Source organism: Panthera leo, chromosome A3 (genome assembly GCF_018350215.1).
Source record: "Panthera leo isolate Ple1 chromosome A3, P.leo_Ple1_pat1.1, whole genome shotgun sequence".
Taxonomy (NCBI): Eukaryota; Metazoa; Chordata; class Mammalia; order Carnivora; family Felidae; genus Panthera; species Panthera leo.
Genome location: NC_056681.1, coordinates 35,141,221 through 35,158,460, shown reverse-complemented (window position 1 = coordinate 35,158,460; position 17,240 = coordinate 35,141,221). Strand labels below are relative to the sequence as shown.

The 17,240-nt window shown below is 37.6% G+C and overlaps 1 protein-coding gene across 8 annotated transcripts in view; it reads right to left on the bottom strand.

Moving 5' to 3' along the window:
• The window catches only part of PLCB4 (phospholipase C beta 4), a 388,300-nt gene that overhangs the window by 51,880 nt on the left and 319,180 nt on the right, over nucleotides 1-17,240 (bottom strand). For all 8 annotated transcript variants that reach the window (XM_042931605.1, XM_042931606.1, XM_042931609.1 and 5 more), the window contains 3 exons: nucleotides 16,393-16,444; nucleotides 2,076-2,178; nucleotides 590-754 (listed from right to left, as the gene is read on the bottom strand). In XM_042931605.1, coding sequence (XP_042787539.1) covers nucleotides 590-754; nucleotides 2,076-2,178; nucleotides 16,393-16,444 — 320 coding nt within the window. The remainder of the gene's footprint in view (nucleotides 1-589; nucleotides 755-2,075; nucleotides 2,179-16,392; nucleotides 16,445-17,240) is intronic.

Genomic DNA, 17,240 nt, shown 5'->3' with positions numbered 1-17,240 from the left:
CATCTTACACTGACAAAAGAGAAACAAAGGGAAAATTATTACAAGATTAAAAACTGAATCATTATAGAGAATGGCTGTGATTGGTCTTAGGATCAAGATATAGAATTAGGAAACCTCCCCCAAACCCAAAACAGACTGTGGGGGTGGCAACAGGTGACATGCTTTCTGGAAGCATAGGACAATACCAACTGGCCTAGTTAAGGACAGTTATTGGCCTTTTGGGTGCACCATCCTACCTGTCCTCTTGGCTAAAGGAGCACTGCAAGTTACCAGCTGCTGCCTTGGCAGAACAGAACTCTCCAGTGTAGGATGATGTCCATCTGTGAGGACACATTCTAAAGAGATTGCGAACCTGGACCGTGAGCATTGCCACACAGAAGGTGGGCTCCTTGGAGGAGGAAAGGGGAGCCGAAAGGACAAGGACAAACATAACAACAATTACATGTCATCTCTAGAACTCATCCACTGAAAGAAGAGAAAAAGGAGACATTTTGGGTTGCCTAACTGCCCCTATGTCATATAGTGTCTATACACTAAACTGTGGCCCCTAACTTAGCAGAGCGAGTCTGACACATTGGAAATGCCCTACCTTCCGAAACACAAATGATTCTTCATTGTAAACTGGATTGAGTCCATTGTTCATCACCATGCGAGTTCGGAATTCCTTACGTATGGTGTCAGTGGGTAAACCATACATATCCACTTCTACATATGTACCAATTTTCTTATCTGATAAAAACTGACCTGATATGACCTGCAGCAACACAGAAATAGGATAAGAGAGAAGTCTGTGTAATTATCAAGAGCAAAGAATAATCTAGAAGAAATTTTCTGTCCATCTTTAGAAATTTTAGTTATCTATGAAAATAATATGTTCATTGCTTACTAAATTAAAACACTATTGAGCGAGTAGTATATGCAAAAAAACTCAAGACAGAGGTTCTGACTTTGAGAACCATCTATAGAAAGAAAGAAGAAAAAAATAATGAACCATATAATACAAAAAAAAAAAAAATAATGTCTACAGCAGCTTAATTCCACCTAAGTGCCCACATGTATGAAATGAAGTTAAGGGTTCAAATATGTCCTAGGATCCCATCATAGCTCTGAAATTCTGCCATTTCATACCTTACTGAATTCTTTTATAAGTCTGGGAAAGAGACACACTGAAGAAAAAAGGAATGCTAAAATTTGCCCCTTATCCTTTACCAATATTGACAATGGTCAGTGTTACAGATTTATAAAGACCAGCATTAAATTCCATCTATTGTAACGCCATGGAGAGACTATTTTTCATTTACTTTCCAAAGGACTACAGCCACTTATCATTTCCATAATATTGAGTACCTGATAATTTTGAAAGTTTTTTTTAAGGTAAAACTAGCACACAATAAACTGTACATATTTAAAGTGTATAATAAGATCAGTTTGGACTTATGTGCACATATGAGAAACTGATGGTTTTGACTTTTTCAGAATGTCACGTAGTTGGAATCATACAGTATATAGTCTTTCCATTTGTTTCTTTCACTTAGTAATAAGCATTTAAGTTTCCTCTATTTATTTTCATGACTTGCCGGCTCATTTCTTGTTAGCATTGAATAATATCCCATCATCTGGCTGTACCACAGCTTACGTATCCATTTACCTACTGAAGGATGTCTTGGTTGCCTCCAGTTTTTGGCAATTATGAACAAAGCACTAAAAACATCTCTGCATGGGTTTTGGTGTAGATGTAAGTTTTCAATTCATTTGGGTAAATACCAAAGAGCATGACTGCTGGATTGTAGGGTAAGCAGCGTCACTTTGCAGTCTCGTCAGCAACGAATGACAGTTCCTATTGCTTCACATCTTCCACTAGGTACTTTTTTGATCTGATGTCTTCCTAAAAGTAGCTAATAGTTTTACTAGTGACCAAAATGTATCTCTTAAGAAGGGGGCATTTTGAGTCAAAGCTGAGAGCAACACATGGATCCTACATCTTGGCATAAAATATTTTACTGTGATATTTTAAGTCTTTTCCAGGGCCATCTGCATACACATTTATAGAATACTGTGAACAGCAGGGGCCTTACCTGCACTGAGCAAGTGGCTGCAATAACCCCGTCGACAGGAGTTTCAGAGAAGGGATCAAATGTTCGATCGGGCCGTCTCATGAAATCTGGTTTGAGAAGGTACCTGGTGGGACAAAAGCATAGAAAGAGTTTATTAGTTGTGTTTACAAAGATTGTAATACCCTTGCTTCAGGACACTAAGTACTTCCTTTTCCCCATATCTAAGTTAGGAGCTCGACTTTTAGGCAGATGATTCTAAGGACTGAAGAAACTATTCCTGTCCTAGGGATAATCCTAAAGAGAAGCAGGAAAGAAGGAATGATTTTTAGATTTCAGGCTCCTTGACATCTAGGACTTCCTGATACTATTACATTCTCTTGAACTTTTTTTGTCATGGAACTCTTTAGATATTTACTCTTATATGCACAAAATAAAACTCAAAGAACAACAATGAAAAACCAACTATATGAGCTATGGTTATTAAAATATGAAGGGTACATGATATTCTACTTCTCTGTGTTTTAATTACTACATTAAATTATGAGATATAATGCCAAGTTAATAAATATAATTTCAAAGTACTGATATGCATAAAAATATTTTGTGAGATCTATACCAACAGTAATGAGATATGAAAATATTTGGTTTACATTTGGTGTCAGAGTCACAGGTACCATTAATATTACTGTGAATTGTTGTCTATGTTCACAGTCAAAAGAACCAGGCAATTTCAGTTAGAGGCAGGTGAACATAAAGATGTAATTACCTCCCCATTTCTGGGCAGCGCAATTAGGCAAGAAAATGAAATAAAAGTTACCTAGACGGAAAAAAGGAAGTAAAACAACTTCTATTCACAGATGACATGATCTTGCATACAGAATCTACTAAAGGAATCTACCTAAGGAATCAACTAAAAAATGATTAGAACTAGTAAATGAGTTCAGCAAGGCTGCAGGATACAAAATCAATATACAAAAATCAATAGTATTTCTACACACCAGCGATGAACAATCCAAAAATGAGTTAGGAAGATTCCATTTATAATAGCACCAAAAAAGAATTACTTAGGAATACATTTTAAGAAAATAAGTGCATGTACTTTGAAAACTACAAAATATTGTTGAAAGATATAAAGAAGGCCTAAGTAAATGGGAAAATATCTTGTGTTCATGGACCACCAGACTTACTATGGCTAAGATGGCACTATTTCACCAGACTAATATACAGATTTGATCCCTATCCAGATCCCAACTGACTTCTTTAGAAATTAACAGGTGATCCTAAAATTAATATGGAAACTTAAGGACTCAGAATAGCCAAGGAATGTGGAACAAGAAAAACAAACTTGAAAGTCTCCTAATTCTCAAAACTTTCTACAAAGCAACAGTAATCAAGATAGTGTAGTACTGGCATAAGGATGCACATATAAATCAATGAGACAGAACTGGGAATCCAGAAATAAATTCATATATCTATGGTCAATTGGTTATTGACAAAGATATTCACAATAGTCAACGGGGGAAGGAATATTCTTTTAAACAAATGTTGCTGGGACAACTCTAACCACCACATGCAAAACAATAAAATTGGCCCTTCTAACATCATGTACCAAAATTAATTCAAAGTGGATCAAAGACAAAAATATAAGAGCCAAAATGATAAAATCATTAGAAGAAACATAGGGATAAATCTTTAGGACTTGGCAATGGATCTTAGATATAACACCAAAAAGCACCACCAACAACAATAAAATAATAATAAACTCAGCCTTATCATAAAAACTTTTGCTCTTCAAAGGACACTATCAAGACAGTGAATCAACAAGCCACAGAATGGGAGGAAAATTCACAAATCATATATTATCTGATAAGGGGTTTGTGTCTAGAAAATGTAAAGAATAACCCAGTTAAAAAATGGGCAAGTGATCTGCATACACATTTCTCCAAATAAGAGAAACAAATGGCCAAAAAGGAGATGAAAAGATGCTTAGTATCACTGATTATCAGAAAAATGCAAATCAAAACGATATGTCACTAAACACACACATTAGGATGGCTATAGTAAACGAGTCAGATAACAGTAAGTGTTGACAACGACATAGAAGTGTTGATCAGGACTGGAACCCTCCTACATTGTTGGTGGGAATGTAAAGTGACACAGTGCTTTTGGAAGACAGTCTGGCAGTTCCTCCAACAGTTAAATATAAAGTTGCCATATGACTCAGCAATTCCACTCTTAGTATACACCCAAGAAAAATAAAAACATACCTATCCAAAAACTTCTTTGTGACTATTATAGGAGCATCATTCAGAATAACCAAAAGATGGAAACAGTCCAAAAGTTCATCAGTAGATGAATGGATATACAATATGTGGTATATCCACACAATGGGAAATTAGTCAACAATAAAAAGAAATAAAGTACTGATACCTGCTACAGCACAGATGAACCCTGAAAGCATGAGGCTAAGTGAAAGAAGCTGGTCACAAAACACCATGTATTATAAGAATCCATTTATATAAAATGTGCTGTAGAGACAAATGCAGAGACAGAGAGTCGATCATGGTTGCTTAAGGCTGGGGATAGGGAGCAGGGGATATTGGGAGGTGATAGCTCAAGGGTATGAGTTTTCTTTTTGAGGTAAGGAAAATGTTTTGAAATTGACCTAACTACACAATGTCTGCCCCTCATGCCCTTTGGTTACAGTCACATACTCATACCGCAGCCAGATTCCATAACCACCCTGAACTAGTATCAGACAACGTCATCTCTCTAAAAAAAATTTTTTTTGTTAGAAAGGCCTATAGCTGAAGATAGAAAAATTCCATACTCAGACAAACTGCAGATAAAGGGCAATAAAAGCACTTTCCCCAAAACAATGAATTTACTTTTAAGTGTAAAAGAATCATAATTAGAGGGATCAAATCTTTCCCATTCTTTAGGAGCATAACATTTACTAATTTTAACTCTAGATGATGTCAAATTTATTATCTTTTAAAATATAACCAAAAAGGATTCTGAGGTGTGACATTTCTCCTTAAAGAAAAATTCCAAGTCACATTTTATTTTTTGGCTTTGAGACAGCTGCCATTCATTGCTATCTTCTAAGTTTGAATAAATGTTAAAGAAAATAACCCCACATTCAACTTCGATGTTATCTTCAATAAAGAACCTCCAGGGGACAACACTGATTTTTAAATCAGGGATATAAAGAGTCTTCAGAATCATTCAAACATAAATGATGATTTTGAACTTTTACCTGTCCCCAAGGGAATGCAACCCAAAACATTACTTTAAAAGCTCTCACTGCACAAAAAAGATACTGTTTTCTATATTCACAGAGATTTAGATTTGGGCCTTTTTTGTGGCTAGTGTTAGTCACTGGTAACTATGATGACACAGAAAAACCTGAAGACTCAGCTACAATATCACATGCACTACTTCAAGCGAAGCCCACTGGCTTCTGCAAAGTATCAGAATTAGCTGATAATGGGAGCATTTGGATTCCAGTTGCATGGAATGAGGGATTCTTCCTCCTGAGAGATGTGTGGGCAATGGCTGTCTGGAGATTCAGTATTCCGCACTCCCTGCAGCCATTTCTGAAGGGACTCTTCTCACCAGAAACACAAAATTGGGGTATTGATGAATTCCTGCTGCCAAAAACATTCTTCTATGTTCCCTGCTCCCATATCTGCTTATAAGGAAACTAATCTGTCAGAAAATGAACTGATCCAAAATAAGAAATGCCAGGGGAAAAGGGCAAGAAACTGAAGTCTAATTCTCCAAAGCAGGCAGCCTTCAGTGTAATGTATATATACTTTAAAATAAAAGAAAGCATGTAGAAGTTTGACAGGCCACAAGGTAAGCCTTGGCTTGGGGCTGACACTGAGCCAGCTCGTCTTGAAGGAGTATTAATTCTGGGTCTGTGGTGGCCTGCTGATGCAGCAGAGATTGTCAGTCACTGCCAGGGACCCCCAGGAATCAATGGGACCTGTGTAGTTCCACAAGGCTCTGAACTCAGAAGGGTTTTGTGCTTAGTTTCATGCTCTGCAGCCACTGTCTGGAAATTCTTAATAATTTGTGAACAAGGAGGCCCTCATTTTCAGTTTGCCCTGGGCCCCACAAACTAGGTAGCTGGTTCCGCCTGGTATTTTTTGGTATAGAAAATTAATTCATTCCAAGCATCCAGGTCTGTGTGATAGACAAGGGGATAGGCCAAAGCCAGTGACATTTGAAGGGATCCAAGGATTTTCTGTGGCCTTTTGTAGGGACTCAGAAGGCAAGAGAGGAAGAGAAGAAAGGCCTTCAGCTGGGTGGTTAGACAGGAGTCGTAAGAATCAGAAGATGGGGTCATAAGGAAGGACAACCTGTCTGAACACACCCGAGATAGCATCAACTGTTCAACACTCCATAATTTCCTTTACCAACAAGAAAGCAAAATGGTTGATTTTAACTATAAGATGTCATGGATTTCAAGACACAAGTTCCACAAAAAGTGTGCATCACTGAATCATAAAACATCCTACTATTTTGATACCCATCATCTAATTTTTTTTTATTTTTTCATTGTTTAAAATTTACATCCAAACTAGTTAGCATATAGTGCAACAATGATTTCAGGAGTAGATTCCTTAGTGCCCCTTACCCGCTTAGCCCATCCCCCCTCCCACAACCCCTCCAGTAACCCTCAGTTTGTTCTCCATATTTATGAGTCTCTTCTGTTTTGTCCCCCTCCCTGTTTTTATATGATTTTTGTTTCCCTTCCCTTATGTTCATCTGTTTTGTTTCTTAAAGTCCTCACATGAGTGAAGTCATATGATTTTTATCTTTCTCTGTTCCATCCACATAGTTGCAAATGGCAAGATTTCATTCTTTGTGATTGCTGAGTAATACTCCACTGCATATATATACCATATTTTCTTTATGCATTCATCCATCGATGGACATTTGGGCTCTTTCCATACTTTGGCTATTGTTGATAGTGCTGCTATAAACATGGGGGTGCATGTGTCCCTTCGAAACAACACACCCGTATTCCTTGGATAAATACCTAGGAGTGTAATTGTTCGGTCGTAGGGTAGTTCTATTTTTAGTTTTTTGAGGAACCTCCATACTGTTTTCCAGAGTGGCTGCACCAGCTTGCATTCCCACCACCAATGCAAAAGAGATCCTCTTTCTCTGCATCCTTGCCAACATCTGTTGTTGCCTGAGTTGTTAATGTTAGCCATTCTGACAGGTGTAAGGTGGTATCTCATTGTGGTTTTGATTTGTATTTCCCTGATGATGAGTGATGTTGAGAATTTTTTCATGTGTCTGTTCACCATCTGGATGTCTTCTTTGGAGAAGTGTCTATTCATGTCTTTTGCCCATTTCTTCACTGCATTTTTTTTTTTTTTGGGTGTTGAGTTTGATAAGTTCTTTACAGATTTTGGATACTAACCCTTTATCTGATACGTCATTTACAAATATCTTCTCCCATTCTGTCGGCTGCCTTTTAGTTTTGCTGATTGTTTCCTTCACTGTGCAGAAGCTTTTTATTTTGATGAGGTGCCAGGAGTTCATTTTTGCTTTTGTTTCCTTTGCCTCTGGAGACATGTTGAGTAAGAAGTTGCTGTGGCCAAGATCAAAGAGGTTTTTGCCTGCTTTCTCCTCTACAGTTTTGATGGCTTCCTGTCTTACATTTAGGTCTTTCATCCATTTTGAGTTTATTTTTGTGGATGGTGTAAGAAAGTGGTCCAGGTTCATTCTTCTGCATGTTGCTGTCCAGTTTTCCCAGCACCACCTGCTGAAGAGACTGTCTTTATTCCATTGGATATTCTTTCCTGCTTTGTCAAAGATTAGTTGGCCATACGTTTGTGGGTCCATTTCTGGATTCTCTATTCTGTTCCATTGATCTGAGTGTCTGTTCTTATGCCAGTACCATACTGTCTTGATGATTACAGCTTTGTAGTATAGCTTGAAGTCTGGGATTGTGATGCCTCCTGGTTTGGTTTTCTTTTTCAAGATCGCTTTGGCTATTCGGGGTCTTTTCTGGTTCCATACAAATTTTAGGATTATTTGTTCTAATTCTGTGAAGAATGTTGGTGTTACTTTGATAGGGATTGCATGGAATATGTAGATTGTTTTGGGTAGTATTGACATTTTAGCAATATTTGTTCTTCCTATCCAGGAGCATGGAATCTTTTTCCATTTTTTTTGTCCTCTTCAATTTCTTTCATAAGCTTTCTATAGTTTTCAGTATATAGATTTTTCACCTCTTTGGTTAGATTTATTCCTAGGTATTTTATGTTTTTTTTTTTTGTGCAACTGTAAATGGGATCGATTCCTTGATTTCTCTTTCTGTAGCTTCATTGTTGGTGTATAAGAATGCAACCGATTTCTGTGCATTGATTTTATATCCTGCAACTTTGCTGAATTCATGAATCAATTCTAGCAGTTTTTTGGTGGAATCTTTTGGGTTTTCCACATAGCGTATCATTTCATCTGCGAAGATTGAAAGTTTGACCTCATCCTGGCCGATTTGGATGCCTTTTATTTCTTTGTGCTGTCTGATTGCAGAGGCTAAGACTTCCAATACCATGTTGAATAACAGTGGTGAGAGTGGTCATCCCTGTCATGTTCCTGACCTTAGGGGGAAAGCTCTTAGTTTTTCCCCATTGAGGATGATATTAGCATTGGGTTTTTCATATATGGCTTTTATGATCTCGAGGCATGCTCCTTCTATCCCTACTTTGCTGAGGGTTTTTATCAAGAGAGGATGCTGTATTTTCTCAAATGCTTTCTCTGCATCTATTGAGAGGATCATACGGTTCTTGCCCTTTCTTTTATTGATGTGATGAATCATGTTAATTGTTTTGTGGATATTGAACCAGCCCTGCATCCCAGGTATAAACTCTGCTTGATCGTGGTGAGTAATTTTTTTAATGCATTGTTGGATCCGGTTGGCTAATATCTTGTTGAGGATTTCTGCATCCATGTTCATCAGGAAAATTGGGTCTATAGTTCTCCTTTTTAGTGGGGTCTGTCTGGTTTTGGAATCAAGGTAATGCTGGCTTCATAGAAAGAGTTTGGAAGTTTTCCTTCTGTTTCTACTTTTTGGAACAGCTTCAAGAGAATAGGTATTAACTCTTAAATGTCTGGTAGAATTCCCCTGGAAAGCCATCTGGCCCTGGACTCTTGTTCTTTGGCAGATTTTTGATTACTAATTCGATTTCCTTACTGGTTATGGGTCTCTTCAAATTTCCTATTTCAGTTTTGGTAGTGTATATGTTTCTAGGAATTTGTCCATTTCTTCCAGATTACCCATTTTATTGGCATATAATTGCTCATGATATTCTCTTACTATTGTTTTTATTTCTGTTGTGTTGGTTGTGATCTATCCTCTTTCATTCTTGATTTTATTTATTTAGGCGCTTTTTCTTTTTGATCAAACTGGTTAGTGGTTTATCATTTTTGTTAATTCTTTCAAAGAACCACCTTCTGGTTTCGTTGATCTGTTTTTGTTTTTGTTTTTGTTTTTGGTTTCGATGGCATTAATTTCTGCTCTAATCCTTATTATTTCCTGTCTTCTGCTGGTTTGGGGTTTTATTTGCTCTTCTTTTTCCAGCTCCTGATGGCGTAAGGTTAGGTTGTGTATCTGAGATCTTTCTTCTTCTTTAGGAAGGCCTGGATTGCTATATACTTTCCTCTTATGACCAACTTTGCTGTGTCCCAGAGGTTTTGGGTTGTGGTGTTATCATTTTCACTGACTTCCATATACTTTTTAATTTCCTCTTTAACTGCTTGGTTAGCCCATTCATTCTTTAGTAGGATGTTCTTCAGTCTCCAAGTATTTGTTAGCTTTCCAAATTTTTTCTTGTGGTTGATTTCCAGTTTCATAGCATTGTGGTCTGAAAATATGCACAGTATGATCTCGATCTTTTTGTACTTACTAGGGCTGATTTGTGTCCCAGTATATGGTCTATTTTGGAGAATGTTCCATGTGCACTGGAGAAGAATGTATATTCTGTTGCTTTAGGATGAAATGTTCTGAATGCATCTGTTAAGCCCATCTGGTCCAGTGTGTCATTCAAAGCCATTGTTTCCTTGATTTTTTGATTAGATGATCTGTCCATTGCTGTGAGTGGGGTGAAGTCTCCTACTATTATGGTATTACTATTGATGAGTTTATGTTTGTGATTAATTGATTTATATATTTGGGTGTTGCCACATTTGGCGCATTAATGTTTACAACTGTTAGATCTTCTTGGTGGACAGACCCCTTAATTATGATATAATGCCCTTCTGCATCTCTTGATACAGTCTTTATTTTAAAGTCTAGATTGTCTGATATAAGTATGGCTACTCCGGCTTTCTTTTGTTGACCATTAGCATGATAGATGGTTCTCCATCCCCTTATTTTCAATCTGAAGGTGTCTTTAGGTCTAAAGTGGGTCTCTTGTAAACAGCATATAGATGGGTCTTGTTTTCTTATCCATTCTATTACCCTATGTCTTTTGATTGGAGCATTGAATCCATTGACGTTTAGAGTGAATACTGAAAGATATGAATTTATTACCATTATGATGCTTGTAGAGTTGGAGTTTCTGGTGGTGTTCTCTGGTCCTTTCTAATCTTTGTTGCTTTTGGTATTTATATATGTGTATGTGTGTGTATATATATACATATATATACATATATATGTATATATATACACAAATATATATATATATATATGTATATATATACACAAATATATATATATATATATATATTTTTTTTTTCATCTTTTCTCCCCTCAGAGAGTCCCCCTTAAAATTTCTTGCGGGGTTGGTTTAGTGGTCACAAACTCCTTTTTGTTTGTCTGGGAAACTTTTTATCTCTCCTTCTATTTTGAATTCTATCTTGCTGGATAAAGAATTCTTGGCTGCATATTTTTCTGATTCAGCACACTGAATATATCCTACCACTCCCTTCTGGCCTGCGAAGTTTCTGTGGATAGGTCTGCTGCAAACCTTGTCTGTCTTCCCTTGTAGGTTAGGGACTTTTTTTCCCTTGCTGCTTTCATGATTTTCTCCTTACCTGAGTATTTCATGAATTTGACTATCATAGGCCTTGTTGATGGTCACTTTTTGTTGAATCTAATGGGGGGGGGGGGTCCTCTGTGCTTCCTGGATTTTGATGTCTGTGCCTTCCCCCAGGTTACGAAAATTTTCCGCTATGATTTGCTCACATAACCCTTCTACCCCTATTTCTCTCTCTTCCTCTTCTGGGACCTCTATGATTCTGATGTTATTCCTTTTTCATGAGTCACTGATTTCTCTAATTCTTAAATTGTGCTCTTTTGCTCTTAAATCTCCCTCTTTTTTTCTGCTTCATTATTCTCTATAAGTTTGTCCTCTACATCACTGATTCTCTGTTCTGCCTCACCCATCCTTGCTGCCACTGCATCCATCCGTGATTGCAGCTCAGTTATAGCATTTTTAATTTTATTCTATTTTTTACTTCTTTTATCTCTGTAGAAAGGGATTTTAATCTATTTTCAACTCAGCTGGTATTCTTATTATTGTGATTCTAAATTCTGGTTCAGACATCTTGCTTGTATTTGTGTTGGTTAAATCCCTGGCTGTCATTTCTTCATGCTCTTTCTTTTGGGGTGATTTCCTTCATTTTGTCATTTTGAAGGGAGAAAAGGAATTAATGAGGTAGAAAAATTGAAATTAAAAAAAATTAAAATTAAAAAAATATTAAAATTAAAAGTTAAACACACACACACACGCAAATGGAATAGATGATGCTAGATCCTAGGTGTGTTTTGGTCTGGGTGTTGCAAGTGGTTTGACAGATTAGAGAAAAAAAAGTGAGGGGGGGGGAAGGAAATCATTTGAGAATGTGAAAAAATGAATACACTAAGGTAGACTAAAATGAGATGATGGGGGTAAAATAGAACTTAAAAAATATACACAAAACTAAAGGATATAGTAGAAAAAATTAAAGTATTTTTAATAAAAATTAAAAATAAATGATTTTTTTCTTTCTGTATTTAAGAAAAAAGAAATGAAAAAGAGAAAAACGATAAAAAAAAGGAAATCATTTGAAAATTTGAAGAATTACACTGTAGTAGACTAAAATAAAATGATGGAAGTAAAATAGAATTTGAAAAAATTTACATAAAAGCAAAAAATATAGTAAAAAAATTAAATAAAAATATTTTTAATATATACTGAAAGTAAAAGTGAAGTTTTTCTGTTTCTGCATTCAAGAAAAAGAAAAGAAACGAAAAGAGAAAACAAGAAAAAAAAGGAAATTGTTTGAAAATTTGAAAAGGTTAATACACTGAAGTAGACTAAAATAAAATGATGGAAATAAAATAGAATTTGAAAAAATTTACACAAAAGTAAAAAATATAGTTTTAATAGGTCAACTTATAAGATATCAGAAAGCTTATTGTATGTAAGTTCGGCTTAAATTCATCTTTCATGAATAGTTGAGATAAAAGCCTTATGTAGTTCCCTATTAGGGTTATTGGAAATTGCTAACCACCCTATCTCACTTCTGTGACCTTGCCTGCTTGCTAAATAGATAACTTAGGATGCAAAACGCTCCCCCACCCCCTCTAGTGATCTGGCCTAGGCAAGACCAACATGTAAAAAGTCACATACTCACTGCCCTACAGCATCTCAGGTGTCTAACTATGATTGGTCATTTTAAAACCTCTTAGGACAAAGATCTTTAAATTGATAGGTTCCCGCCAAAACTGATATCTGTGTGTCACAATATAATTGGCTACCATGAAATGCTGTAAATTGTAATTGGTTAACCAAATAATGATGTATTCTGACTTGCTAAAATCCATATAAGCCCACTGCTGCCTTTGTTCGGGGCCATTCTCTGCACTTTTCTCCTTAAGATCAGGAGATCAGGTTTGGCCCGGCCGTGAATAAAATCTTGCCTCGCTTCTATTTGGCGTCTGGTGGTTTTTTTCGACAGCACCCTCCCTGTTTCATAGTAATAAAAATTAAAGGAAAATATTTTCAATAAAAATTGAAAATAAAAATGAATTTTTTCTCCTTCTGAATTTTGTGGTTCAGGTTGTGCAGATTGTTGTGTTAATCCTCCAATCAGTTTTCTAGGTGTGTAGGATGGTTTAGTGTTGGTCTGGCTGTATTTCATGGACGCGAGATACACAAAAACTTCCACAGTGTTCCGCCATCTTGGCTCCTCCGCTTCTTATTTTCAAGGAGCTTCTGCTCAGAGAACGAGTGATACAGTTTGTATGGGAAGAAACATTTGCACTGTAAAAGCCACAGGAGTTGTTTTGATTTTGCAGAGACCAGGGGCAGGTGCACCAGGCAGAGTCGTCTCTCAGGTTTTAGATCACAATCTCCCGGTCATCTCTCCCAGGTGGTTAAAGGACCGTGGTGGTGACTGTGCTGGCATGGATGCCACCTCGCAGGGCTCTGACTCTGCCTGGCCGACCCCATCATCCAATTTTCTGTGAAAGCCTGCAGGCTTGAGAAATTAATTTGCTCTATTTTGTTTTATTAGGAATTATAGAAATGCCTCCCGTGTCTACACCTTTAAAAATGAGTCTGGGGGCGCCTGGGTGGCGCAGTCGGTTAAGCGTCCGACTTCAGCCAGGTCACGATCTCGCGGTCCGTGAGTTCGAGCCCCGCGTCAGGCTCTGGGCTGATGGCTCGGAGCCTGGAGCCTGTTTCCGATTCTGTGTCTCCCTCTCTCTCTGCCCCTCCCCCGTTCATGCTCTGTCTCTCTCTGTCCCAAAAAAAAATAAATAAAAAATGTTGAAAAAAAAAATTAAAAAAAAAAAAATAAAAAAAAAAAATAAAAATGAGTCTGTTATAAACTACTGCTCACTTTCCTACTAAAAATCACACTTACTGAGCCCAATGGCATGGCTTCCCAAAACATCATCCCACAGAGCAGACAGGGATCCCGAGACAGGCTCCCAATGTTTTGTTAATGTTGATAGATTCAGAAATTATACACGTTTGCTTCCATGCCAATGTTCTATATAAAACAGCTACTGTTGCTACCATAAGTCTAAAAAGGTACCAAAAGCCTCTTTACAGAAACCCAACCCTCAGCCAACCCAACAAGGAGGTTTTAAAAAGACCCTGCAGGGGGGTGGGAGAATTACAGGGGAAATGTAGTCAAAGCCAGAGTGCCTTTGATGCCCTCGCTCCGTGGAAATGCACCCTGTGTGGCCAGCCCTGTGTCTACCAGCCATGACGATTCCATCATGGAGGACCAGAGAAACACACAACTGAGAAAGATTTGTTCCCTTTTTCCTGTGGGCGACAATTTTTGCCTCCAGGTTGAGTGTAGGGAAAAGGGAAAGGTTGGGGGTGGTGACATGTGACTGATCATTATCATCAATGCCTCTTCAAGTTGGGCTGTCTTGCTGAACGATCCTAATTTTCTAGCCCCTCTGGTGGGACTTCGGCTTTTGGTCACATCATCTCAGACACTTCATCACAGAATTTGGGCTATGGGAGCACTGTCCTTGTTTGTGAACGCACTTTAAAATCAACAATGGTGCATAAAAACAAGACACAGATCATAACCACGGTGAAACAGAAACTCCTGTAAAGAAATGGAGGGTAACTATACAACTCCTGTTGGGACCTCTTTATCTGGAAACAATTCCCCTCCTTAAGTACTAGCCCTGGGACAGCTGAGGCAAAAGGGGAAAACTTTAGTGTTACTAGGCCCCAGGGAAGGTTCCAAGGAGGGAGCCCCACCAGGGCTGACTGAGGTATGGTGTGAACCACAAGGGCTGTGGATGCCTCCCTGGACTCTGTAAAGGCCCGATTTGGACACAGCTCTTATTTACTCTTTTCTGGCCTCAGTTTTGTGATCAGCCATAAGGTCTTAAGCTTTTCTTAAGCCTCCCTTTGCACAGAAACTTTCAGTTCACAAAGTACATTCATACACACTCCCATTCATCCTTACCAAGCCGCTGCAACAAACCCGGAGAGGTAGGTATTACTGTCTTCATTTTATGGAGCAGAAAATCGAGGCCCAGAGTTTCACACACCTGCCAGGGCAATGCAACTAGCATGCCCAGGAGCTGGGGCTCAAAGCTGGGCTTTAGACTTGAGCTTTAACCACCAGGCCGCACCTGTCCCTTGCAGCCTCACTGCCTCAGCCTGCCACTGGGGGTCCATCCATCAATTTATCTGCACAATCTCCTGGTTATGAACATTTTGCATTAAAGCAACAAAACAGCTTTAAAAAACTCTGGAATGCGTATTTAGTGGTTTTCTTTTGAACTACATAGTTTTTATTTCCTTTTATCATTGACCTAGAACGTACTAGTTCAAGGTGTACAATTTTAATTTCTTTCAAAGCACACAGCAGAGGAAAATATAATGTATTTCCCAGATACATGTGTCCCAGGTGATTTGGAGAATAGGACCATCACTCAGGGGCGTAGGTACGCTGGCAGAGAGCCATCTGGTAAGCAGGAAGAGGTGTGAGTGTGCACTTCGAACCCACAACTGCTGAAAAATTTTATCTTGACTGGCTGTTTTTTTGTGATAAAAATGAGGTATTCAACCAGGGAGGGCAAGAACTTCCTGCCAGGAGTATTATGGATGGGGTGGTACCTTGCTGGATTAATTTAGAGGCTCTGGGACAGATGCATGGAGGGAAAAAAAAAATGGCGACACGGGTGTTTTTTCATCTCTACAGAATTTAACTTCACATTTTCATTTAACCTTTCAGTGTTTCAGTGGAATTAACATTTCCTATTTCACTCTGTGGTTCACACATTTTAAAGAATGCCAGTGAAGTAAACTAGACAATATATGTAGCATGATTTTTTTGACAACTGCTATTTACAAGACATGCAAAAGGATCAAGATAGGACAAAGCTTTCTGCCTAGGTGTGTTAAATTCATATTGACACCCATGACTTCATTACATACTAAATCACCTTCATTCCTCTATGGGTCCTAGGCAAAATACATATAGCTAATATTCATATTTCCAGGTAATGTCCAAGTGAGCAGGGATCATTATCTGTCATAGCCGTAAAAACCTCCACTATTGACCTCAAAAGTGAGAGAATTAAATTCTAGAGTGTGTATGATAAACCACTTAACTTATGGTTCAATTTTTTTTTCAAAAAACTTTTTGCAAATCTGCTTAGTAAGTTGGGTAGATGAAGCATGTATACTTGCAAATAGAATCTATTTAGGGATTTCATTTGTATCTATCCCATCCCACAAACCCAGCTTAAATTGAGCAGCCCCTAGTTAAAAATGACACAGTTTCATCATAGCTATAGTATAGAGTTCAGGAACACGGTGACAGCAGTTTAAATCACATTACTCACCCGCATGATCCATTATACTCAAATTTTCCCTGATTCAATTGCATCGCTAAATCTGTCAAGAGACAAAAATAATTTAGCATCTCATCTCGTGGACAAAGAAGATCACGCTGGGTGATTTTAAACAATGGAAATCAGATACTGATCCTAGGCTGAAATGTCCTTTTTAACGTGGCAAGATACTTCTGGGTCTGTTTAGAGCACACAACTCTCTTCCATGTTGAAATCATCTCGTGTTTAAGTTAAACATCAAATGTGTTTTCACAAAAATCATGGTACAATTGCTTTAAAAATTGGATTCAATATATGAGTCAGATTCAATATAATAGATTCTGTATGTATTCAATATATTGGATTCAATATACGAGTCAGTTCCATGAGTGTTGAAAGTACAGATGTCCAATTTGATATAGCTGGGGAGAATGTGCCTCATGATCACAGAGGAAAGGTATGCTGGAGATATCCAGTAGGGTCACAGGAGTAGAAAATTTGGTTAAAAACAATAAAAAAAAAACCCAAAATAGATAGCATCATGTAAAAATTGGTGGCTTGTTCCTACTTTTAGATTTAGGGAGAATTCTTCCAGTGGGGCCTATGCTGGCAGGGCATGGCTTATGATTTTTCTCTTGCAAGTAGATACAATCTTTTCTTTTTTCATTAGAAAAGTAATAAGCTGATGGATATTTTTTTCTTTTTCAACATGTTGTGGTTAATTAATCCTAACATTATAAAATAAAACCTAAGGTGACCTAGTGAATCAACTGGTTTAGGATCTAGGATCATTTAACCCATATAATGGACTGACTCACTAAAACTGAAAATACAACTTGACCTCCCCCTTCCTTTTTTTT